The sequence below is a fragment of the Gallinula chloropus genome (assembly GCF_964237585.1).
Source record: "Gallinula chloropus genome assembly, chromosome: 2".
NCBI lineage: Eukaryota > Metazoa > Chordata > Aves > Gruiformes > Rallidae > Gallinula > Gallinula chloropus.
Genome location: NC_140086.1, coordinates 118337847 through 118364727, shown reverse-complemented (window position 1 = coordinate 118364727; position 26881 = coordinate 118337847). Strand labels below are relative to the sequence as shown.

The window sequence follows — 26881 nt, the reverse complement described above, 5'->3', positions numbered from 1 at the left end:
TCACAGTCCATTGAAATCACAGAATCTGTTTAAATGATCTGTTTAAAAAGACACAGATCTCAGAAAAATCTTATTATGAAAATTGACTGTGTGTGCTGGACACGAATGCATAGCAGAAGAAAATCCAACAGATTTTATGTTAATGGAAATGTTTAATCAGAAATATCCCTCACAATTAGAGAAGTGCTGCCCCTTGAAGTGATGATGGCCTCTGTGTCACAGGTGTTCTGTGAATCCTGGTCAGGTATGTTACCTCTCAACCTGGCTAAGGGGCATGACTGAGGGGGGGAAGTGTAGACATATATGTGGGTATGGATATGTTTAACCTTTTGAAACAATTTTTTTCTTGTGGATTAAAGACAGAAGCTATATCATTTGTCTTTCTAATATTGCTCTGAGGTCTGGATGTTGGATTAGGTAGCCACATGACCTTTTATATTTAAAGATTTTTGTGCTGCTTACCAGTGAAGCATACTCTCTAAGGGACAGTTTGCACTGCAAGTGAAAATACTGAAACAGTGGCCTCTCTTATGGGAAATCATTTCTAGATTTATTTGGTTAAAGAGCTGAACATGTTAATCTATTTCATAAGTGAGGGCAAACCTAGAAAACTGTAATAAAGCTTATATGGAATAATGGTCTATGGTAACTAGCCCAAATTAGCAGACATGGAAAGCAGCCTTGTGTTTGATAAGTGTCTCAGAGCTAATGGGTGGAGAAAGAGCAAAATTGGGGACAGTGCTGTTTAACAGACAAAATTGCATGCCTCTGACTTCCTTGCAGAGGTTCAACAGCAGATGATAATGCATATAGGAGCACAGAATAATGTTCAGCATAACACATGAAGGATTAAGTCATGAGAGAAATAAGCCAAGCTGCTTGATGAGGGCAAGATAATTGGGGGGGGGGGGGGGGGGGGGAGGAGGAGTTGTATTTGCTGTTCTCATTAGGAGTTCTGCAAGCAATTCCACAACTGAGGTAGCCCACCTTACAGCAGCTGTTACTCATAGTAGATATATGATATTGCATGTAGGCAATGCTGCCTTTTTCTATCACATGAGGGGTTTTTTTTTCCTGTTCTACATTTGTATATATCAGCTGGTTGTGTGACAAAGTGATAAATCACAGTCAGGCATCAAGCTTTCTACTGAAATTTGAGTATGTGTTGCACATTTGCAATTGGTTGTAAAGCCCACAGAAACATTTGTCAAGATGACACCCTTTGAGGACATTTGTCATCTGGAGAACAGTGACCTGCTAGGGTATGTCCAGTGATTTTATCCTTAATATCTGTGAGTTCATGTAGCTCCACTGAAACAGATGGGCTGGTGGTATTTTATGTTTACAGAAAACCTGTCTCACTGATTCTGCCTTCTCATTTTAAATCTACCATATTGAATTTTGTTCCACCTCCGTGATTCTGACAAAAGACAACATCACAGTTAGTGTATGTTTATAGTTTCTTGTTTCTTTTGCTTTTTTCAGATTGTGACATAGATCTTTCTATAGCAATTGATATTTCAAGGCACATGCAGCCAGCATCCACAGTGCTTCTCAAACAAAAATTGCAAGCATTCCTCCCCAAGCTTTTACTCCAGATGAAATCACAGCCAAATGCCAGCTGCAGTGCTGGATCTCCAGTCAACATTAGATTCAAGTTCCAAGTACTGGCAGAGACCAAACAATTCGTCTTTGACTCTGATTTTGAAGACTATAATGAAGAGGTCATCCAAAAGTTCTTAGAGGCACAGACCGCTGTGGACACCTACCTGAATGCAGACTTCTTACAGGCACTTGAGGAGAAGTTCTTTAGTGTGACCTCTGCTAAAGTTAAGGTAACTTGATGGTGTGAATGTATATGTTGGGAAAACTAGAAGATTTATGTTTTTCAGCCTCTGATGCTGAGTACTCCAGGGAGACAAAAAGGTAGTTCAGGAATTTGTGTATCCAATAAATAGAATCACAGATGGTTGAGGTTGGCAGGGACCTCTGGAGGTCACCTTGTCCAACCCCCCTGCTCAAGGAGGATCAGCTAGAGTGGGCTGCACACAACTGTGTTCAGATGGCTTTTGAGTATCTCCAAGAATGGAGATTCCACAACATCATTAGGCAACCTGTGCTCAGTCACCCTCAGAGTGAAAAAGTGTTTCCTTATGTTTAGATAGAACCTCCTGTTTGTTCCTTCACCTGGACAGAACTGCATATTCTGATTGGATATGGAACTACATGTCCTGATTCCCTAGGCACTCCTGCAGTGAGATGGTAGCCAGAGCATTGGGGTTAATGCATATGATCATGAGTGTTCATACAGAAAACTTTGTATCTGTCATGGAATGTCTTTGTACTTTGATCAGAGGAAACAGTTATCTTTAAGAAACTCTAAATCCTGATCCGGAATCTCTGTCCAGAATGACAGATCAAAGCAGAAGTCATAGAAAACACAATGCAAGAAATTTGTTTACAGAAGTTTATTTGTGTAGTTAACTTGTCAAATCATTTAATGAAACAAACTGACTTCCAGTTATGGATAACTGATGTTCAGGAATGTCTGTGTAGACACAAACACATAGACAGAGAATTAATCTGTCATTGAGCGAGGCGAAGGGAAAAACATAAGGCTTGATCTGATATCTTCTCAAATGAGTGGGGAAACTTTCCACTTAGGTGTAAGTTAGATCTCATTGGAATCTTTCAGGGCCATTGCCTTGACAGTTTATTCTTAATAAACTCAGTAAAGCATAGAGTATCTCTTGTTGTAGCTGTTTGAATACTATTATTTGTGAAGGTCTCTTTGCAGGAAGACTTTCCTGCTGAGAAAAGACAGGTTAGACCTTGTATGTAAGAGGTTTTTTTTCTATGAACCTTATTTTAACTTTTATAAGACGTTAATTTTAATCTGATGTGGAGTGAGGAAGCCATATTGCACAAAGCCCCCTGCTTTCAGATGGAAGTTGGCATTCTGTGTTTTACAGCATTAGCATAGGTATGGCTTACCAGTTTAGGTTGCAATTTGGTGCATATTTAATACTTTATTTTTGTCAAAGATTTCTTAAAATGTCCTTTTTTTTTCTGAATGTGAAACATGACAATTTTTTTTCTGAATGTGAAACATACAATTTTGCTTCTTTTGGGCTTCAGTAGAGAGAAGTTGTTTGACCTACCAGTAAAAGCAGTGCTTGCTTTCTCCCGCTTGCCAGGTACTGTTAGGTCCCTGTTGAAGATTGGAGTTAAGAAAGGCTTCTTCTATCTGCTTATGCATTATTACTGGTAATAAATATCCTGCAAATCTCAGCACTTCACCAGTGGATTAATGTCCCTTTCTGGTAATGTTTGTGTGCAAATTAAAAAGACAAGACTTTAGAATGCACGTGAAATCACAATTTAATCTCCCGAGGATTCTAAGCAATAACATGCTTGTTCTATAAAGTTTATTAGTTATTAACATCATCAGGGATAGTGATTCTTTGCTGTTTGCATTTCTTTTCTTTATTATTTGTTTGTTTGCTTTTCTGCAAAAGTTTGACCCAGTTTGAGCATTTTTGACTCAAGCAAGACTCAGATATGTTCAAACAAGAACTTTATATACATTAAAGCTTTGTAAACTTACGTAATGGGCCTGCTCAAGCCCAACATTCTGCCTCCCCCATGTTTTTAAAATGAAAAGGTCATGGAAATAAAGTTTCAAGCCCAGGCTTGCAATGTTGTTTCTAAAAGTCTGTGATGTATTCACCCATCCATGGTTCAGCTCTCCTCTGTATCGCACTCTGCTTGAGCAAATGTAGTACTGGTGCCACCATCTTGTATGTTTGGGAACTTTCCACCACCAAAACCAGTTAACTCTGCCCATTCCTAAATTCTGATCTCATTGCTGCTTTAGCACAGAAATAGGATGTTTGATGTGGCAGTCATTGTCTCTTTGCCTTAATGGAAATAGCAGAATTCACACTGCTTGAAGCTGTGGGAATGTAAAATAAAAAGGATGGGAGGGAAGGAGCTCTAACTGTGCTTGTCCACTTGTTGGTGAGAGAGTTTAGGAGGACCTAAAGTTCTTACTGTTGGGAACAAGTGACAGTTTACCTGTGCAACCTTTTTCTGGGAAACTAATCGAATGGATGAGTGGAACCTGAGGAATCTTTTGCTGGTTTGGAGGTGGAAGGTGAGGGAAGAGATGGGTAGCCTGAAGGGGAACTGCAAATGTCCTATCCTCAGCCATGGATGGAGCTTAACTAGAGCTTTTTGGCCTGAAAAGGTGGGAATGTATTCAAAACAGAGTCAGGATTAGCATCTTTATGTGAGCTAAGCCTTATGTCTTAACAAGGAAAAAATATGGCAGAGGGTGGAGCTAGGTGATGCGCTGCCTATGTAGAAAGAGGAAGGGGACATAAGCACCTGTGGGAAGGGAGGTTTGGGCCCTGAGAGGATGTGCTTCCTGGTGTGGCTCAGTTGACAGCTGACTGGAGCTGCTCTTGCAGAAAAGGCAATTTTTGTTTGCTCTAATTCTCCTCATTCACATACAGGGGAACTCTTCTGACATCAGAGAAAGCTCTTCAGTGGATAAGTCACAGCAGAATTTGCCTTCCACCTAGTATACTAAGATGACAGATACAATTAATAGCAATTCTGTGGACTGGTTAGCAAGGCAAATCCCTCAAATGGGAGTGCTGTCAGGGAAGAGAGGCTTTTGTGGTTTTGTTCTCCTTGTTCCTCAGCACTTTTTCCAGGACATCTCAGGCCTATGACAGTATAGTGCAATTTAACCTCCTCGTAACCAGGTTTCAATGCAAACTACTTCTTACAATGACTTGGCTTTTATTCTCCTCCCAATTGACTTGACATTACTCCGTTTCCTGACAGGTTCTATTAGTATTTTCTGATGGGCTGGATGATTCCCTGGAAGATCTCAGGAAAGCAGCTGACTCCCTCCGATTTAAAGGTATTACAGTACTGCTTTGGTGCTCCAGCCTCCTACTACTGATGGCCCAATGTATTGCTCCCCAACTGCAACTTCTCCACACAACACTCTCTCTCCACTCTCCTAATGGCCTTACTCAGGAGTCATGGGGAGAGTGTTTGCTTCTCCATGTGAACCAGTGAACACAATGACTTGTCACTGTTTGGCAGATGATGACAGAAACGTGCCTAGAGCTGCGGGGGGCCTGGGACGGTTCTGGTTTCCTCAGTCCAGCTCCTGCAGCTGGGGCAATTCAGGGCAGCCCCTCTCACTGATAAGTGCGGCACCAGAGGTTAGGCCCAACTCTGATTTCTGTAGGAGCAAAGAGTTTTACACCTCTGGGCACTGAGTAGCAGCCTGGTCTGACAACTGGGCAGAGAAGTTAATTGGTAAATGACTGATCTGGATTTTTCTCAACGTTCTTCTCAGTAGCTTGATTTCTTTTAACATATGGTGCTGAAGCCATGAAGTGTAAGTTATTTAGAACTGCTGTTATTCACAGTTATATTGCTGGTTAAATAATGTAGTTCAGGCATTCACTAATTTAAATTTATGCTTACATTGAAGGTCTTGATGCACTTCTGTTAGTTGGCCTGGCCAATACACAAAACTTGACTGAACTTCGGGAAGTCGAGTTTGGCAGAGGGTTTGAATGCAACGAACCTCTGAGTGTTGGATTTGCAGAGATTGCAAACATCTTGCAGAGAAATCTTGTAAGTTCCTCTGTGAAATAAACAAAAAGGGGGAAAATTAGTCTTTGTTTCATGATAATATATCTGAATGAAATGTTTCTTGTCGTTTTTCAGGATATTGTTGCAGAAAGGAAGTGCTGTAAAGTTGTTTGTAAATGCCTTGGAGAAAATGGTGATCGTGGTGGCCAGGGAAGTCCTGGAAGGAAGGTTGGAAAGCTAAGATAGGCATTAATTAAGAATTGCTTTTTCTTTTTTCAAAATGTTTTCATTTTTTTTGTGCTAATTCAGAGCCTGCATGCTTGTGCCCGTGTTAGGACAGGTGAAGGAGCAACAGGAAATGTGATCATTTCTCTGCTGCATGTTACTATTGCAAAAGTATTTTCGTAATGGAAATCATCTGTACCCATAAAAATGATTAAGCACTCTCCTTTACCAATTCATCAGAAATGAGGGACATGAAAAATTAAGTCCGGTTTAACTGAGAAGCTTATTAGCTATTGTGAATGAGAAACTTCCAGCTGACAAGCTGAGAGTAGAAAATAATCCTCCTTCACTAGGTGTGAGCCTGTTCCTTTTGTGCCTCTGCATTATTCCAAATACACTCTTCTAAAAATTTCTTCTGATGCAATAGTACCAATTTACATTATTTCCTTTAAGATTTTATATTGTCTTCTAAGGCTTTTGAATATTACAGGTATCATCCCTTCTACAGCATGCTAGTAGACTTCATTATTAAGGTTTTTAGTATATGTAATCTCCATTCGAGTACTATTCATTCCATTATTTCTACTTATTCTAGTAACATGCTAAGTAAATTGTATCTGTAGTTCACAGTCTTCAGTTATGGGGTTGTAGTTAGGTGATTTTTTTGTTATTTCATAGCAAATGTATAGTCTTCTGATACTTAATAAACCAATTTACTGATTTCTTCCATTACTGTTGATTTTCTTACACCTTTCTGTTTTACTAAAATGTCTAGAATAATGTGCTTAGACAAAATAATGTTCAGAAATGTAGGCATAGTTATTTTCCAGGCAGATACACGATGCCTGGGTTGTACAGTCTACATTTGTAAAAGTGTGTTTCTGCAGTACAAATTAATGTCTCAGTTTTCTTTATTTTCATTCCTAGAAATTCTGTTTGTTCTAGTTTTTCTGTTCAGGCTTTTGCCCTGAGGGTATGAGGTTTGCATCAGTTCAAATACAAAGTTATTTGTTAATAACTTAATACAAACTAAGACAAGTTAGTACCGGATACAATATTTCTAGAAGCCTTTGTAAGGTATTGAGATATCTTTGTCCTAACAAGTTTTCATTTATATTTTTAATTTAATTTTAAATTTTCTTTACTGTATAATGCTTCCTTTTAAAAATCACTAAGGAAGATACTTATTTTGACCACATATCCCTGTGAGCTTTGTTAACTCATCAGGCAGTTTCCTGAAATAACACTGAAATTTCATATTGGATGCTGCCATGTGGTGGTGGTGTTTTTGCAGCCATATCAACTACATAGGACTGTGTAGAGTGTCTATGTAAATGTAGTTGATGGAGCCTGCCCTTCTCAATGTAACCAGATACAATTTTCAGGAAATGTGCAGATTAATCTGATAGAAATGAACCCAGTGTACTTGGAGAACAGTTACTTATCCTGTAAGTTCCTGTTTTTCAGGGAAGTACAGGTTACAGAGGATCTCCTGGACATCCTGGTGAGGAAGGTGGGACTGTAAGTAAACATTATTCCTTCCTGCTAAGATGATGTTCGTTGGTGCCTGAACCTGTCTGCACTTACTCATTCACTCAGTACTCATCGATGTTAACCTAAAATGTGTTTGAACAATGTGTATCTGAAGGTAATCACACAATAGCATCTTATGTGGCATATTTGTGGCTAACCCATAGACTCATTTTTCACGACAGGCTGTACCAGTTTCTGTGCATTCAATATTCAGTTAAAAAAAACAGGTCACCAGTGCAGTCTAAAACATGGAATTGATAGTGAGAACAGAGAACCAGGGTGCAACTCAAACTAATTGACTGTTCTATTATGGCCGGTAGAAAAATTTCTAAGTGATTTCCTTGTGTCTTTAGTGCAGTGAATGGTTATATAATTCCAACTGCTTTCATTTCATGTGATGAATAAACCAGTAACCATCATTGTATTGATTTTTCTCTTTTGTTTCTTAGGGGGAGAGAGGCCCAGTTGGTTTCAATGGGACTCAAGGAGACAGGGGATGTCCAGGTGCCAGAGGCTATAAGGCAAGTATATCACTTTGGAGTACATCCATTTCGTTTCCCACAAACCTGTTTTCTGTACTGTGGAAAAATCCCTGTGCTGTCATCTTGAAGCACAGATGGAAGGAAAGACCCAGCTTTAATAATAGCTGACAATTTGAGAAAAATTGTCAGAAATAGCTGTCTTTCTTTGAGAGGTACTTTGTGTAACACCAGCATGGACAAATGGCTAAGGCATCTGCTGACTCAGCAATGTGTCTGTGACTTTTTTGCACCACCAATTCCAGACTGGCCTTAGGTGAAACTGTAAAACTTTAGAGAACAGGGATTAAAATGAAGGCTGTACTATTTCCTCATAGGAAAGGGGTCAATCCCTTGTACGTGGCAGTAGGACATTTTACAAGCAGGGACTGTAGCCCAATATGCCTCTGCACTGCAAGCTATTGCACTCTGCTTCTCAAGCTCAAGAAAAATATGTCTATCAAATTCCATCCATATTTATTTTCAATTTTAGGGGTCCAGAGGCTACAGAGGAAGTCAGGTATGTGTTTTTATGGGTGATCAATTTTCTTTGAGAACAGTGTTCTGCTTCCTCTCAGGTTCATGTTGCCTTGTAAAATGAAAACATCAGGGAAGGGAAACAGTGTAAAAAATTCAGAGTACTTAATGTTAAGTTTGTTATGGTTGCATAAGAATGGATTTAAGTGTGAACTGTTAGGCATCATGTTATTAAAACCCAGCAGTTTTACTTGTATTTTTAGCATGGGTGCAATCAAAGTTGATTTAGTCTAATGACAAAAAAAGGATTTATTTATTGGCTATTTTAATAATCTGTCAAGGTAGTAATTCTTGTCAGCTGGATCCAATTCTTGAGGAAGCAGAGCAGGAAGGGGGAAGAAGATTGGGACTAATATTAATTGTGCATTTGGACAGAATCATTATTGATGCTTTTTTGATTTTGAAACTTCTCTTTAGGTGGTTTTGTCATCCACTGATATTGCAACTCTGCTTATTTAAACTTTCAAACCTGTTCATCAAAAAGATATTGCACCAATTCATTAATGAAATGTGAAGCCTGGAAGACAATGATCTAAGATGGCAATATTAGTTTCCAAGCTAGAAAAGTTAAAATGGAATTCAAACTGTGAATTTGCATCAAAGTGCTTTGATACAAAACCACTCTAAAAGACATTTAGGAGTCTCAAAGTCTCAGAAAATTTTGCTTCCCAACCTGAACAGCTGTACATATGTGAATGCTCTTAGAGTGTTTCTGATAAGTCAGCTCTATTTAAAATACTGCTCCATACTGACATTTTTATTCCTCCTATGTGTTTTTCTTCTCTTTTCCATTTCTGTCCTGTTCCTTAAAGTAATTTTTCCTTTAAATATATGAAACATCTGTTTGTAGAAGAGGAGAATGTTTCCTGATGGTTTTGATTTGACCAAGTTGAATTGTACAGTAGGACTCACCAGGAGCACAAACTCTACTGAAATCCAATGAATATGTGAATGTTTATATTATGTTGTGTCATTATATCCACTATATTTAAGTAAAAATACGAAGATTTAAGCACATAAAAATTGTGATTCAATACTTCTAACTTAATAAGGTTGAGACAGTTTACTGAGGTCTGGAAGGCATTTTAGTACAGCTGTTTGGAGAAAACAGCAATCCTGAATATTTGATACTATGAAGTTTGGCTCGGATTTTCTGAGGTGGGAAATAAGTGAGGGGAAAATGAAGACTTGAATGAAAGTCATGATTGCTTATTTATTTCTCATCATTTTTCTGGAATACTTATTCAATAAATTCTTGTTTGTGACTTATTAATCTTACCAAAATGTACAGCTAGCTCATTTCCCTTGTAGCACATACAACACTTAGAAATGATTGAAAATTTTCTTCAGAAACTTTAACTAGGTGGTTTTGACAAGTCAGTTGAGCATCTTTGCGTAGATATACAAAGCCTATCTATGTTGTCTGTCAGAGTGAGGCTCCTGTTGGTTTAACTAGCATTTACAACGTGCTCTTGTGCCACTTTCAGTGATTTGTTGAATATCCTTTCAGCTTTCAGGGCAGTGGTCTCTGTTAAGTTCATTTCTTATTACAAAGAAAAGCATTACAATTAATTTCTTCATTTTTATCCTATTAAAGAAAGGAGGATGAAGCACTTCAAGATGTCCTTTGAGAATTATGTTATTTGGACAGGTCTGAAGCACTGTGGGTCATACACAAATGAGGTCAAGCTTCTCACAGTTATAACTCTATTCACAAGCCCCACTCTTCATCTGTAGAGTTAACATTGCGGATTCCCTAAGGCTGGGATGGCGTTTTGTGAGAAAATGGCTTTTGAGGGTGATTGTGATACGGTGATTTGGCTTTGCAGGCAAAGGGAAGAGAAGAGCAATGTGTGCTTGAATGGGAATGTGACTGCCCTTCATGTAGCAAGTATCACATTGCTGAAAGAGTAATGAAGTTCCTTTAACAAGTCCTAAAGCCTAAGATCAGTCTTTAATTGTTTTAATCATGGTTGTTCTTCCTAGCTTTTCAATACACCATTCACAGTATAAAATTATTTTAAAAAAGAAAAAACCAAAAGACCCAAACCAAACTACAATACAAACACATATGATGGATGACCCCAGAATTACAAAATTATCAGTGTGTCAGATCAGATAGTAGCAGTTGTATTTCAGAGTATCTATGGATTTTGAAGGTGCTAGAGTTGGGAAAAAGATTTGAAAACTAATACATGGAAAAGCAGATCTGTAGTTTGAATAGCCATTGTTCTTAACTAGAAATTGTTTTAAAAGTTAATAATTCATTAAAATATGAATTATTAATTCCTAGTAATAATTATTCTTGCTAGTCATTGAAAATCACTATTTTTAATTCAAGTTTCCAAAAGTAGAATGAACACGTCTTCCTTTGAACAAAGGCTCATAGGGATTGTTTTTTCTTTACATATTGCTACAGGGTGAACATGGTGAGAGTGGATTTGATGGCACTAACGGAGAACAGGTAATCATTGCTTTAAATGTGCAGTGCAATTAAAGTCACCTGCCTCAGGGTTTAAAAATACAGATTTTTGTGCTTTTAACACATTTTAAAGCCCATGTTTTTTAAGATGGACTTTAAATTGCATTAAAATGAGTTTTTCTGATTTTTAAATGGGCTTTAAACGTTAACAGAATTTCTGGTGTTTAGAGCTGCATCTCTGATAGAAGTTGGATTCTGCCAGACAAACTTGGGAACTACATTTATCAGAAAGAGCAGGCATTATTTTTTCTTTTTTCTTCCCCCTTTGTGAGTTTAGGGAGAACGTGGGTTTCCTGGACCTTCTGGAGAGAAAGGCAACACAGGAAAACAGGTAAAGTATCCTCTATAGTAATCTTATAGCTTCTTTATAGTAATCTTTTAGATCTTATGGGAATATCTTTCCAAAGTGTAATGCTATCTGCAGTGCCTGTGAGTAGTTTTTAATAGCCGCCTGTTCTCTCATATGATGTGGTTTCCGCTGTAAATCAGTGTAGCTCCATTGATTTTAACAGCTCTGTGTCCTCTTATCTGGCCTTCCTGTACCACAGATACTATTCCTGGCTGTACCTGAATTGCTTGTGCTCTTTTTATGAATTTAGGGCAGAAAAGGCCTCAGAGGAGAACCAGGTGAACGAGGAGAATCTGGGCTAAGAGGAGATCATGTAAGTGTATTGCTTCATATTTGTTAGGTTGCACTGATTTGTGTCTGGATTTTGTGGTGGAAATGCCGGAAATATAAGTGATTTGAAGGGGTTTTCACAATCTTAGATGGTGTAGTACTCTGCAAGAGGTGTGGCATATTTCAGGAGACCTTAGCTCTTTAGTTGCAGATGGACTGATGTTTGATATGTTGCTTCAGAGCAGGTGTTTAAGCTTCAGGTCTCCTGCTTGTTCCTTATATTATTTTATTTATTTGTTTAGGTTTTGTTTTTTTTTTTTTTACTATGGGTAATAACAACTTTTGGAGCTATTTAGTCCTCCCTGGTGGTTCCCACTCTTCAGAGAAATGTCTGGATCACTTGAAAACCCTGTGCACTGACTCTTAGGTAGCAATCTATAGTGATGCAGAGGCAAGTTACTTCGTGCTGACATTTTTCCTTGCATGCTCCAGAGCCCTCCATAAATGCAGGTCCTGAGGACTAAAATTTCAGTGGAGACACCATGCTTCTTGTATCACAGCTCAAGGTCTTTTCACATGTATTTCACAAACTGGTGTTCCAAACAGTCAAATATACTCCTGTCATATAAAATCAGGTGTCATGGTAACTTGCCTCTCAGAGAGGTCAGGATTTCACCTGTGTATAGTGTTAAGTAGCTAAATAGAACATAATTCTAGTGTAATCCCTTCTGAAACTCTCTAACTAGTTATGATTTTGACTCAAGTAACTATACCAAAACAACCAGAACAGCTTCTCATTTTCAGGTTTTAATTTGTTGCCCACTAGTAATATTTCTTTTCATCTCTTTGCAAAATAAACTTGTGGACTTTGCAGCACTGCCTATATAGTGTTCTTACAAGCATCTTTATTTAAAATAGCCTTTGTATTTCTTGTTGGCTGCAATGACAAATCTCATCCTATTTCTGTATCCTGCCTCTTTAATAAGAGGAATAAAGGTGTGGTCACTGAAAACACTGAGCTTTCGGCTTAACTTTTCCAGGGAGATCCTGGGACTACCAATAATGTTACTGGTCCTAAGGGAGAAAAGGGAAACACAGCACAGCAGGTAAGCAAGTTGTTCTATATTATAGAGAGAGGATTTGCATATTTGCTAAGTTCTATTGGCTGTTCAGTGACCAAGAAGGTCTTTTATTTTCTTTTGTATTTTGTCTTGTCTGCAACACAGACAACTTTGAGAAGTGCTTGATACTGTAAAAAAGAAAACAAAGTTAAACAGGTTAACAAAGAAGATGGAAATATTCTTATGATATAGACCTAAGAGAAGATATGGATTTAGTATAAATATATTATTGTACTACAAAAGTGCATCATCAACCTGAGAGGCTTCAAGTAATGGATTTTAAAGATGTTAAAAACCATGCTGGGAAAACACATTAGGTATCAACAATCTGTAGTCATTTTACTATATAACTATTATTTCCTCAGGGTGGTGGATAAACTCAATTTTGACCTGTATATAGAATATAGAACTGGAATACCTGATTGTATAATGATGTCTGAATTTTTATGAGGTGTTTGAATAATACTGCAAGCAAACAAACATACCATAAAAGCACAGCACATTTTACTGTCACACATCATTGGGAAATAATAGAAAAAAGGTGGTAAGTAGCTGAAAAGTAATATTTAAGTGATGGTGGATGAAAGCTTAAGAGCGTGAGAACTAGTAACATGTGAGAAAAATCCATTATTTTAGAAGTTTGATTCTATCTGAAGTAGGGTTGTCTGCCTATGTTCAGACATGTGTGTGCATATGTGTCTTTGCAAACTATGCTGAAAGCAGTAGAAAAACTGAGAGGGACACTCTTCAGAGGTTAATTGTGTTTTGATGACTTCTTGGAAACAAACCTTATCAAATTTTTTCTTCTTAAGAGGTCTAAGTGAAACAAAAATGATTTCACAAAAACCTTGATTAAGTATCAGCTCTTAGTGACTGATGGATTGGACAAGCATGATCTCTCTGGTTTATAATTTTTGATTGTAAATGATTTGCAGAAAACAAGAATCAGCATTTAGCATGATACAATTGATTGCAATGAAATTACTTAGGAGAGGAACATAAAAATACAAGAAAAAAATAAAAAGCACTTAAAGGGTTTGTTCATTACTTTGTTTTGCAGGGAGACCCAGGACCACAAGGACTTGAAGGAGAGCAGGGTGGTGATGGTCCTGAGGTAAAACTAGTAATCAGGTTAGGGTAGAAGTAACTGATAGAAGATGAAGTGGGGTTCCCATCGAGAGAACCCTTTTTTCTCCCCTTTATTGCACACATAAAACTCATGTAATGAGAGAGAACAAAAATATTAATAAAATTTTGCAGTGAAATGCAGTTGACTTCAAATTCAGTAGCTCATGTGTATTGTAATGTGTTCTGTTTGTTCTTAAATTAGGAATTTGCTGTCCCATTAATTTTGGGTCTGATTCATGTGAAGTCACAAGCCTTAAACTCAATGCAACCTTTTCTTTGAGCCTTAATTGCTTCATAGTTTCACCATAGATACATCTATCCCTTATTCCTCCCTGTGACTGTAAGTTTCATATGTCTGTTCAAGCATATATATATATAACCTCACTATTGACTGAGCTGCCCATTTCAATCTGCTGAAACTTATAAAGTCACCTCTTCTGACCTGTCCTGATGCCAAAGCCTGGAATGATGATCAGTCCTCAGGCTGCAGAAACATCCTAAAGGCCCCTGGTGATGTGAGGTTTAACAGTAACATTATGTAGTGTTGCTGAGCAGTGTGCAGTGGGAAGTGGTGCAGACTTCTTAGCTCAGAACGCAGCTCTTGTTCTTATTATTTTAGCCAAGGACCAGCTGCCTGGAAGATGTTTTCCAGAATTTTGTTGAGATAACTGTTCCTTTGCAATCCCTAAGGGTCTAAGGCCTTGTTATTTTTTTTTTTTAAGATTTATTTATGTAAGATTTTCTGTCCTAAGTCGGGGGGGGGGGGGGGGGGGGGGCGGGGTTGAATACCTTAAACCTTTCTTTGGAAAGGCTTTCCATAAGCTGTTGTTCTGTTTCATTGGATGTATAATGTATTTTATTACAAGCTGCTGTTCTCAGTGTTCTCTTATGCCACTCCTTCCTAGGGTGCAGCAGGTCGAAGAGGTCTCCCAGGTGTAAAGGTGAGTGAGTGACACCGCTGCTGCCTATCTATATGTAGCCTCTTAAGGGAGAAATTTCAGGATGATCCAAGACCCAAGTTTTTAACAATCAAAAGTCTATTTCAAGCCAAGGTGACATTTGGATCTCAGGTGGATGTACCAGAGGCCCTCTTGACTTGAGGATTTAGAACTGGAAAGGAGCTTTCATTGAAATAAAAGTACGGTTGCATTTACTATTGACGCAAATGTGAGAACGTAAATAGAGAAGAGACTGTTACTAAAGATGACAAGAATGAGTAATTCCTGCAGCTTAAGGCCAGAAGTCCTTTCCTCCTTTCCTGCTTGCACAAAGATATGTGCATGACACGCATAATACACCATAGATAAAATTAAAGCAAGCATTCTAAATGATTCTTTACTATTATGAAAATTATGAAAACATGGTTCCCCTTCAGAGTAGTTCTCTATGGATAAGGTGAAAGGGATTTGCGCTTGTGGCCCTGGATTTGTGACTTCTCATGATCTCTGCAGTACACAAGGACAAGGGCAATGCAGGAATATTGCTGAGACTGTGATATAAAATGCACTTAGCAAAACGCAAAGGAGATAGGTCTGACCTCTTGCAGTGTAGCTCTTATATTCATCACATACCTGAAACAACAAAAAAAGTCGGTACTTGACTCTTGCTTTTTAATCGAGTTTTCTTCAACAGGAATTTAAAGCTGCTTAAAAGATAATTTGGAACACTGAAAAACATTCTACCAACTGATACTCTGTGTAGATATGGTATTATCTGTTGATATACACTTGACAGTTGTTAATTTGGTTTGGTTGCTTTTTTGTTGTTGTTCTGGCAGGGTGAGCAAGGAGATCTGGGGGAAGCAGGTTACCCAGGAGACTCTGGTCTTCCAGGCCCACAGGTAGCTAAAAGAACTTGTAGTGTTTGTATTTTAGCTATGGAGAAGATGAGTTGTCTGTCTTGATCTTTTGGTTTTTGTTTTTCTTTTTGAATGCTTTGTTTACTTCAACTAATGAATATTATGATTAAAATTCTTTCCTGGCAAATCTCCTCTGTAACCTCGAGAAATTGAATGTGGCAAGTTTCTTTTTCAGTTTATGTGGGTGCAGCTTCTAGGGAAATTGAAAGAGAAAAGTGAATAACACAAATAGGTGCTTTATCCAACATTTCTAGCCTACAGGATATTAATAAGCAGCTATGTTCAAAAATAATTAAATAGAAATTGCTAGCAATAAGTTAATAATATTTGTTGCATTTTTAAAACATACTGTGTTTCCAGGATGCCTTGAAACAATGAAAATCATATACTGGTTGACAAAACCAATGAGGATAGCTTTGTGTTTTAAAAAATTTATTTGATGGAGTAATTTTGAATTATGGTGGTAGACAGCTAACAGTAGCTTCTAGTTTTAAAATGCTCTTAGATGCTCTAAAGATGCTTTTAACTTTAAATTTTAAGATGTAGGCATCTGGAGAAAGTGTGGCTCGTTGGTAGTGGGTTGCCTGTGGCTCCTTTTGTATCTTAAGACATGTCTGTGGCTCTCTGAATATGGCCTTCAGGCAGTGACCATCTCAGATGCTTCACACAAAAAATTTTACATCCAAACAGCCAGAAGTTTCACCTGTGCATTTAGGCTCATGAAATAGGCACTTAGATTCTGGTCATTGCAGATGTCAAATCTTCATTGCAGGGCTGTCAACACTGAACTGACTTTTTTTTCAATGGCTTTTTAACTTCAGGGCCCAACAGGACTACAAGGGATCAGAGGACCTCCAGGACCACAAGGCATGCCAGGCCCTCTGGTAAGCTTTAAATAATATATTCCTGCTGTACACATTACAGCTTTTCATTCTCAGTGATGATATATTCTTATAAAGAGTTTTTAAAAGCTTACAGAAAGAAGAAACTGAGAATTTTTCAGTATGGTACTTAAGGAAATTGATTTGCAGCTTCATATGACAAAATAACAGCCATGAAAATAAGTTTAAGTGGGTGAATAGGAAGCAAATTTCAGTGTTACTAAGCTTTAGCTCTAGATTCAGCTCTAATTTCTATGTTACCAGGACTAACAGCTTGGTTTGCAGCATATATAAATATAGATGTACAGTGGTGTAGTTGAGGGCAAAGAGAGAGAAATAATGGTCAGTGGTTTCATTGAAGTATGGCCTGTGAGACATAATGTTTGGGTATGTGAGGTTCTAACTACTGGGCACTGCCTGCTGATTTCAGCTGTGTGATGTTGTTGGTTTTGGGGCTTCTTATTCTGGAATTACATGAGTGTAACTCAGGACTGGAGTTTCCTACTCTAGCAGCCTTGGGCATCTGCTCCAGTCATGTAATGATGCGCATGGTTACACACTCATTGTGTGTGTGTGTTTGTGTACATATATTTATTCATATTTGTGCACATATACTTGTATTTACTCAGTATCTATATAGATAGAAAATAACATTAATGTCATACTACATGATATTTTGAGAATTTTAAAGCAGTCATACAGAAAACAGGAAATAACTGGAATGGTTGCTTGACTAATAACTTACTGTGGTCCTCAAAAACTTGCTAATGTGCTAATACTTATACTGCTTCTGTAATAATTTGAAGTGACAATGAATCCTTGAGTGTAACAAGTCCTCAAGTCTTTATTGTGCACCTTTTTAACAGATACTTCTGATTACAGGCTAGTCTGGGGACCCCGGGTTCACCTGGCTCTGTTGGGAAGTTAGGTGCAAGAGGAGCAAAGGTAAAGATATTTAAGGTGTCTAATTTCATCAGTCTAATAGCGTCATTCATTCATTCATGAATCTGAAGAAGCATGTTGTTGAATCTGACTGAAGAAGTGTTGTTCCTATGGAACATGTGAAGAATGTTAAGTTTTTATTGACATTTTTAGATTGCCTGGGAAGGCAAGTGATGTGTCCAAGGTAATCTTACAGATGCCAGAGCTGCACTAAGACATTTCTAGTGTTGCCATGACTGCTGTTCTAATTGTAATGTTATCCCTTACTTTCATTAATGTGTGTTGTTACAGGAGCCTTACTTTACTAAATAAAAATCACTCATTTTAGTTGTTGCATCTCTGGATCTAAGAGTCATAAGAGTACCAGTCAGCTAAGCCTTTCAGTCTCTTTGAAGGGTTGTTACAGCCAATGCATTATTACATGCAGTGACAGAAAGGTATCAGAATGTCAAAGTGCTACCATGAGAAGTGTCACTACAGTAAAACAGTAACAAAAATTGGAAAGAAACATAGGGATTTAATCCATCATACATTCCATTTTCTCAGTAAGGTTTCATGCTGGTTAATATTGGGGTTCTTGTTAGAAGAAACTAAAAACCAAAAAAGGAACAGAAGAAAGGGAAGCTTGTGCAAGGACTAAGCACAGTGCAGACTGTCTGAGAAGGAGTCTTTCAACAGATGCTTCAGGCTGGTAGTATTCCTGGCTGCGTACTGCTACCATTAATATGAATTTTTCAGAAAATGCTCTTTTCACTGGTTATTCTGTATAACAATGGTAGTTTTATTGAGTGAAGGACTTGGGTTTATCTGCGTGAATGCTAAGTGTATTCTCATTTGCTGAGTACTTTCCAGTTTCACCCCAAGGAACCTTCCATGAAACATGGTCTGTGGTGGAATGATTTTGAATAGTCTATAAAATGTATAAGCAAACTTCAGTCCACAGGCAAGTCTGCATTTCAGAAAGAAGAGTTATCCCAAATGATCTGAACTAATGACTTCTGTATTTCAATTATAACAGGGTGAACCTGGTGACCCTGGAGAGAAGGGCCCAGTGGGACCACCTGGATTGAGAGGCATGCCTGTGAGTCTTTCTGCTCTAACACAGGGCCCCTTTAGTTTAGTACCTACCCATCTGAATCAGAATAGTTCATTCCCTTCTATTTTCTCTAACACAGTTAAAATTATTTCACATTTGGTTCTGAGTTTCCTTATGGACACCAGATTCCTGATGGGCTGAAAAGAATACATTATCCCTCAGGTTTTCTAGGAGAGAGAAAGAATGTTCTTGAGGTGAGGCACACAGTGAAGAGGAACTGTAGCCTTAATCCTTGTTTTCTCTCTACAGATTTTGGCCCTTTTTTCTGCTGGTTTTAGACTGTGTTGTGATAGCTTGCCCTACTTCATCAGTCTTAACAGCCTGGGCACTTCATTTAATGAGAGCTGTTTTCCAAAATGGAATTGGATTTGAATCTAATCCTATATTAAAAGCTAACTCATGATATAATCAATCTCTGTAGGGCATGGATGGCAGAGATGCCTACGGTCCTGAAGGAAACAAAGGAGAAAAGGTGAGTTCTTTGAGTCAGGATGCCTCACAGTCTGCATTTTTCAGAGTCAAACCAAACATGACCATACTTAATTCAGAAGAAATGTAAAGCACGTTCACAGTGCAATTCTGAGGTTCAGGAAGAAGCTCAGTCTGCCCACAACTATCTGTGTAAGAAATTTTGCAATAGGATTTTCTTTTGCGAACCACTCTCATTCTTTCCCTTGATGTGAGTATGGATATGGGGGATTTTACATCTTGGACTATATAGTGCTTTATCCCCAATTCAGTCTGCTTGATTAGCCACTCTTGTTGGCAAGTCTTTATGGGCCAGCCACCTTGGACTTTTTATAATTTTGCTTCTTTCAGGGCAGGGATCCCTCAACTACCAAGGTGTGGGTGATATTCTCTAAACATCCTCTCTGTTTTAATGTGAAATATTCTTCCTTCTGCTCTTATTGTCAACAATAAGATCTGAGGTTTAACCTCTGGATTGTTACATATTTAGAAATTATTACAATTCCCGTCACAGCCCTGAAAAAAATAGCAGTGAAATGGCTACCTCCTCTAAAATTATACAAGAATCCAATAAAAAAAAAAAATACACAGAAAGGTTGAGATCAAAATCATGGTACCAGTGGCACCAATGGGTCACTCTGTGAGCAAAATGGTCAAGATGTCGGAAACAGCTGCACTCCTCCTTTCAAAGAGTTTCTCTGGTTTTATCATACTGGTCCTTTCCTGTTGCCTGTGAAACAGAAGTTGTCCAATGGACCTCACTGGAGGCCCATCTGTTTCTCTCTCTTTTCTTTTGTGGAAGAAGCAGAGTGCTGCACAAAAGATATAAAAGGTTTCCCAGGAGCCTCTCCAGGTGATGAGCTTTTTTCCCTAAAATGGCTTTTTTATTGAAATGGTTCTTGATGCCTGTTATCCAATCTCTTTTCTTACATTCTTAGCCCCAACAATTTTCTTTGATGGAAGAGTTTCACAGGTTATATGTATGTTATATGCAAGACTAGTTCTTTTAATCTCTTGGAATGTCCCACTTCTCATTTCAGGGAACATCCTCTTTGTTAGAAGAAATAAAGAAAAAAGGTTTCTGCTAAATCTTCTTGTCATTGTTTACTTTTTTAATGGATTGACTTATAGCCCTTCTTATGCACTGACATGTCTCCCTAGGGTTTGACAGGGCCTGAATTAAAACAATTAATAAAAAAAAAAATCCCCAATTTACCCTGGAATGGTGATCAAGAAGGAGTTTCCCCTGATAGTTAAGAGAAAGGCCTTTAGTAAAGGTTTAACTTAAGATTGCTATTAATTATATGGGTTCACAGTCACATTATCCTTTGTAAGGTGTAATGTGGGGCCTGTGCACATGTGATTTTCTAGAAATTGTGGGTAAAGTTGTATGATGTTTGACAAGCATGTCAACTTTCATGGGAGGGAACTCTTAAGACAAGGACATACATAAGTAGTGTGAATTTGGATAGTTACCCCAATGTCAAAGAAAGATACACTCTAATTCTGTTTGGTCTCAATACACAAGAAAAGAACACACCAAAATTTGAAGTAACTGAAAACAATGAATTGACTCCAATACGCCAACAAAATACTAGGGTATCGCTGTTTAGTACTGTGGGTACAGCGTTTTGCAGCAACTCTTACTTGAATGGGGTGGAATGCGACGAATAATTTTGAAATTACTTTTTATTTAAAGACACCAAACACTAACAGATCACAACGTTCTAGATTTTAATGAAGTCTTTAACCTTTGTTTTGGTAGGGAGAATCTGGGTTGATAGGATATCCTGGTCCAGAGGTATGATTAAATGGGCATGTTTGCTTTCTTTATGTTTTTTTATACATTATTCCTGTTTGGAAGTGTATCTGTATTCCCATCTGTCTTCTCCTTTCCTCTAAAGTTCTGGATTTCACTAATTTTCAGGGAGAAGACGGAGACCCCGGCATTCCCGGAGCTGAAGGACCCAAAGGAGTTAGGGGTAGAAGAGTAAGAATGATAAATCTTTTATCTCTGTGATAAAAGTAAAGTTCTATAAGTAAAGCCCGTATGTCTTAAGTGCTTCCTCACAAAGAAACTTTTTAAACTGGTTCCTGCTGTGATCTTTCATTGCCATATCTTGGGCAGGCAGTCTTGAGAAAATGCAGGCCTAACTTTTTAGACCTTCATTGCTAATAGTTCTTAGGGGTAGTTGTCACGGTTTTAGTGCGGGCCAACAGTAAAGCACCACACAGACGCTCACTAGCGTCCCACCCTGGCAGGATGGGAGAGAGAATCAGAAGAGTGAAAGTGAGAAAGCTTGTGGGTTGAGATTAAAACAGTTTAATAGGACACACACAAAATAGATTATAATAATAAATATTCGTAATATATACCCAAAACAAGTAATGAACAGCACACACCGAAAGCTGATGCTGCACGGGACTCCCCCAAGCTGCTGGCAAGACCCTCATGACTACTCACCCTCTCAGCCCACACACACAAGCAAAGCAAAACAAGGAATTCATCCACCACTTCCCTTCAGCGGCTGATGCTGTGCAAGACCCTCAGCTGCCCCTCAGCCCACTCCCATTTATAAACAGAAGATGATGTTGTATGGTATGGAATATCTCTTTAGTCAGTTTGTGTCAGCTGTCCTGTCTGTGCCCTCTGTCAGTTTCTTGGGTGCCCCCCTCATTCTTGTTAGCTGAAGCTGAAAAGTCTTTGACTGCTTGGCAATGAGTAAAAAGCATCAGTCTGTTATCAACATTGTTCTCATCCTAAATCCAAAAGACAGCACTACATCAGCTCCTAGAAAGAAACTTAACTCTACCGCTGCCAAAACCAGGACAGGTGTACTTTATCTTTATGGAAATGCAGGATCCAACTCACAATATAGTTATAGAGGCTTTTCTCTGCTGAAATTCTGCGCCTGTGTGTTCAATAATAAAGAATAAAACGTGTATTTCTATTTTTAGGGTAATGCTGGCACACCAGGTTCCCCAGGAGATCCAGGGGACCAAGGGCCATCAGGACCTATGGTAATATTTGTATATTAGAAAAAAATTAATTCTTAGATTTATCTTATACTTGCTATTAGATTAATGGAACATTTAATAATGTTTCATCTGGTAAACTATGCTTAATCAGCCTGGCAGTTGTATAGAGTTACATCTTGCCTGTGGACATGCATGCACAAGAGCATCTGCTGTTGGAAATGGAACTGCAACAGTACAAGGCAGGACAGAATTTCTTTCACAGTATTTGGTATTGTCTTTAGGCTGGGTAAATATCTAATTTTATAAGAAGAGAATACTAAAATGTAGAGGCATTTTTCATTTAAAAAGAAAAACTATTTAAAATCAGACTTGCAATTACAAGTGCGTACTTAAAGCTTAAATTAAGGGTAACCTGTTAATCCCTTCATGTATTTTTCTAGCGTCTGCGATCTGCATTTTATACAACACAAAGTTTTATTCTGTATATAAGCAGGGGAAAGGACTGGGTTTCAGTAAGATTTTGCTGAATGGTACCAAAGAAGAGCTGGGACCTGTTGGGATACATAAGGAAATAAAAGCATGCAATGCCTGTGATGATGCTAGCAGCAGGACAGCAGAAGAGATGAACAAGGTAGCTCAGGCAGAAGATGGAGGAATGGAAGGTTAATTGGAGGGGGAATCAACAAATATGGAGATGGGGGTTGTAATTTGGGGGTGTAAGGAAGTGAATGATTTTGGTAAACTGTAATGTTATGGTAGAGGGATGCTAAGGTAAAGGTTATGGGATGTGGAGTTTTCCTGGTACATCTCCCTGCAGCCCCTGCAAGTAAGTAAAAAATGTCAGTAGTCTCACTACACATCTGAATCGCGCACACAATGAAAACTTTCAAACTGCCTTGAAAAGAGTCCTTTTACCTGCATTTTATTTCTGTTATGAAGATTAAACAATACTTTTATTTTGAAAAAGGATACTTGGAATCCTAGCATTTGGCCACAGCTCCCAAGGAGAAGGCTGCAGCTAGCTAGACTGGTTGAGCAGTCATCATGTGTGTAGGGTCTTGCAGGATCTCTCCAGAGAGGACTGTGGGGTCTGCACCCTGCAAGAGGAAAGGCCAAGCCTGTAATACATCAGAGGTTGAAAATTGTGTAAGATGCAGAAAACAGAACCACAACATAGAAATTGCTGTTTAGAAAGGAAATCTCATTCTGAATTATACTAGCCCTCAAGGGCAACAAATACTGAACATTTGTAAAACCATGAAGGAAAATGGACTGAGAAATATGTCTGAGAACTAGTCTGCAACTCTTCTGGGAACAGGTCCACAGAAACCTGCACTGGGAACTGATGTCTTCTCTTATTTCAAATTCAAAAATAGTTATCAGGGAAACACTGCATGTCTGCATTTTCTCTGGGCTACGGTGGAATACGTTACCAGGGACTGATTTTCTGGACCTGTGTTTAATTTGTTTCAGGGTGCCAAGGGACCAATGGGCACCATTTTAATGGAAGTAAGTAATTACCTTACAGCCAATTGCACTATTGGCTTCTTACATTTATAAGCACTGACTGCAATGAGTTCAATTAGCTGTTAGAAAACTGTATCCTTTTCAAATACTTGTCAGAGTGCAGTGGGTTCTTACTTTTTGCAAATAATCAAGGACTGAGAAATAATTATGCACAGGGAGTAGCATGGTGTCTAAACTTTTACACACTGTTGGACTGTTAATATTCCTTTATCTGTTTTTTCATTCACATCAGGTCACACACCACCTCAGGTTTAGGGTTACTTTTCACCCTCTTGTAAATGAAGGCATTTCTTCAGCAACAGCTCTTTTACCTGGGAAAAGCAGGGCAGGATTTCTTCAGAGTCCTTAGCTCCCCTGTAAAATGAGCACGTCTGAGTAAAGACTCCATCTAACTCTTGGGTGAACAACTGTCTGCAAGACATCCTATTGCACGTGTGCTCTGTGTCCAAAAAGAGTCCTTCCCTTCCTTCCTGTGTGAGTTGCGATTGAAATGCCTGGTCTCCTACAGAAATTCCATTGCCTGATGACCTCCTAAACCAGATTATTACACAAAATAAAGAATGGATAAATGGTTGCTTAATACTCCAGAACACAATTAAATGTCAACAGAGCATGTCTGAGAAAAACCCAAACAAATTAGTTTCTGCAGCAGGGGCAGAGCCCCTGCACTGTTTGAAATAGAGAGGAACTGGAATCTGTGATTCTGGCTTTACTGTAGTGAGAGTTAATTCAGGAGCTGCGATATGACCTTCAGCTCAAACCAATAATAAGATTCCCAGATTGGGTTGGTCTGGGATTTGCCATTAATTGCTTTTTTGTTTTGCTCCTGCAGCCTTGTGAACTTGTGAATTTTACACGAAAAAACTGCCGTAAGTAGGAAGAATCTTTTTTACCTCTAATTCCACCTAGTCATTCTTCTTAAATGGAATGGGCTCCCTTGGAAACGCTGTAGATTGTTACTTTGCATCTGGGTCGAGTTTGATGATGACTGGTAGTTGTTAACTGTGAGGGATTTTAAGCAGGTATATGAAACAGGCTTACACTTTTTTGCTCATTTTTCCCCTCTTAATTACAAAAACTGTAACAAATGTCTCTTGTCTCCATTTGAGAGTAAATGAATTCTTTGGCATTAGGGAATTCTCTGAGAAAACAAATATGTATGCCACCTGTCCTCCAGATCTGGAACGGTCATTCTCTCTGACTTGTGTGTTCAGCTGAACCCAGAATAATTTCTTTAAGTCACATCTAGTAAAATGGCACTATCTGGAATATTTGGTTGTGGAAGAGGAGTGTCTCTCATGGACAGATTCTGTCAATTGTCTGAGGTTTGGATCAGGCTCTTTGCTGAAAGCAAGTGAATACTTCACTCTCAATAAATACTAGTCCAAAATAATTTATGTGCTCTCTACCTCTTCATTCCAGCTTGCTCATCAGGTAAGCCCATCTGGTCTCTGCATGTCCATTCTTTCATGACTTGAAGAAAAAAATAGCGATGTTGGAATTGTGGAAAGGTTCTCACACAGTTGCTTTTATTCCAATATCCAGACACGTGCCCAGTTTATCCAACTGAAGTGGTATTTGCCTTTGACATGTCTGAAGATGTTACACCGGCTGCATTTGAAAGAATGAGGAACATTGTTACCTTGTTGCTGAAGACAATGAAGATCAGTGCAAGCAATTGCCCAACAGGCGCTCGGGTGTCTGTTGTTTCTTTCAATACCAACACGCGCTATCTCATCCGATTCTCAGACTTCCAAAAGAGCAGCTTGCTGCTTCAAGCAGTCCAGAGCATACCACTAGAGAGATCCACTGGAAAACGGAACATCGGAGCAGCCATGAGATTTGTTGCAAGAAACGTCTTCAAACGCGTTCGCCAGGGAATCCTCACGAGGAAAGTTGCCCTATTTTTTGCCAATGGCCCGTCTCAGGATGACGTTGCCATCAGCACAGCTGTACTTGAGTTGAGTGCCTTGGATATCACTCCAGTGGTTATTGCCTTCAGTGAAGTGCCAAACGTCAGGCGTGCCTTCTCAGTAAGTAGATAGACAAATTATAGCAAATTGAGTCAGTCATCCATTGCCTTAGTATATACTCATATTTGAGCTAAACGTGCTCTCAAGCTACTAAGTTCTACAGGAACTGTCCAATCTGAGAGGGCTGTACTGGAGGTTGCTATTTTAACAAGGAAATGCTGATTCACTTGTCCATAATGATCGCTATCTGACCTCTTTCTGCATACCAATTATTTATGATTTGTGCTCTTAGGCTGTCACAGAATTTCAATAAGAATGTGTTAATTTCACTTGGTTATATCTACCATTTCTCTTTGGAAGCTGTGACATGTACTAACCATTTAATTAACAAACTGTAGCCACAATTTGTAGAAAAAGTGTTAGTAGAAAGCTTCAAGTACAAAGTTTTCTTTTCAAAGAAAATGAAATTAAGTAACCCCCTTTTAATAGCTGTATTGCCATTGTACAGGGGAAAAGTAACAACTTTTGTTTTAAAATATGACTACATATAAGAATATAATAAACAAAATTAGGTGATCTGTTTTACCAGGTATGAAAGGAAAGAAATTAAGTTTTTTAAGGTTTCATAATGTCATTTTCAATTTATTTTTGTATCATCTGTGCTCAGTTCGAACTTTTTCAAAATAAAATTCCTTCTAGCTGCTGTTTCTTCAAAATTATCCATATAGAAAAAAAACAGGTTTACTTACACATGGGAAGATATGCAAAAATTGGAGTCTAAATTCTGATCTGGTAACACCTAAGTCAGACCTTTAATTTTTATATTGCATTTATTCTCATGCAGCCTCATACCTATTAATCACTCGACATGTTTGGCTGAATGTTAATTTAGCAGAATGAAAAAAATCTGTTGGCATATGAACAGGAAGCTTGCTTATAGCTTATTCACTGGGTTATTCCACAGGATAAACAGGAACAAGCATCAGTGTTTTGTTTACTTAGTATAAGGAGATTACGAATCCAAATGCGTATGATGACATCTGGTATTTACAAAGGTGTGAGCTTCCATGTATCAGCTTTCAGAGTAGAAAAGTTTTAAAAAAGCTACTTAGCAGACAGAAAGGCAAAGAATTCACTGACCAGGACTGCTTCTTGGTTATAGTGATGGGAAGACATCCAACCTCGCTGTCCTTGGGGTGGAGAAGTGGCTCAATCTTCATGATTTTACTTATTGGCTTTAGTTAGTTTGGTTTAGGAGCCTCAGTTTGAAGACCACTTAAGCAGTCACTCCCAATTCTAATTCCTTTGTAAAAGCCTATCTAGACCGTCCTTTGTGGACATTAATCAGAATTTAATTGTTGTGTATACCATA

The 26881-nt window shown here is 38.4% G+C and overlaps 1 protein-coding gene across 1 annotated transcript in view; it reads left to right on the top strand.

Annotated features, from left to right (window-relative positions):
* COL6A6 (collagen type VI alpha 6 chain) overlaps positions 1 to 26881 on the top strand; it is a gene marked incomplete at its 5' end in the record, with an annotated part of 53164 nt that overhangs the window by 19703 nt on the left and 6580 nt on the right. Inside the window, 24 exon segments of the mRNA XM_084260661.1 lie at positions 1486 to 1835; positions 4855 to 4933; positions 5519 to 5664; positions 5758 to 5850; positions 7315 to 7368; positions 7830 to 7901; positions 8392 to 8418; positions 10855 to 10899; positions 11195 to 11248; positions 11517 to 11579; positions 12577 to 12642; positions 13718 to 13771; positions 14691 to 14726; positions 15563 to 15625; positions 16465 to 16527; positions 17407 to 17469; positions 18485 to 18547; positions 18984 to 19034; positions 20796 to 20831; positions 20958 to 21020; positions 21989 to 22051; positions 23483 to 23518; positions 24369 to 24405; positions 25082 to 25569. Coding sequence (XP_084116787.1) covers positions 1486 to 1835; positions 4855 to 4933; positions 5519 to 5664; positions 5758 to 5850; positions 7315 to 7368; positions 7830 to 7901; positions 8392 to 8418; positions 10855 to 10899; positions 11195 to 11248; positions 11517 to 11579; positions 12577 to 12642; positions 13718 to 13771; positions 14691 to 14726; positions 15563 to 15625; positions 16465 to 16527; positions 17407 to 17469; positions 18485 to 18547; positions 18984 to 19034; positions 20796 to 20831; positions 20958 to 21020; positions 21989 to 22051; positions 23483 to 23518; positions 24369 to 24405; positions 25082 to 25569 — 2165 coding nt within the window.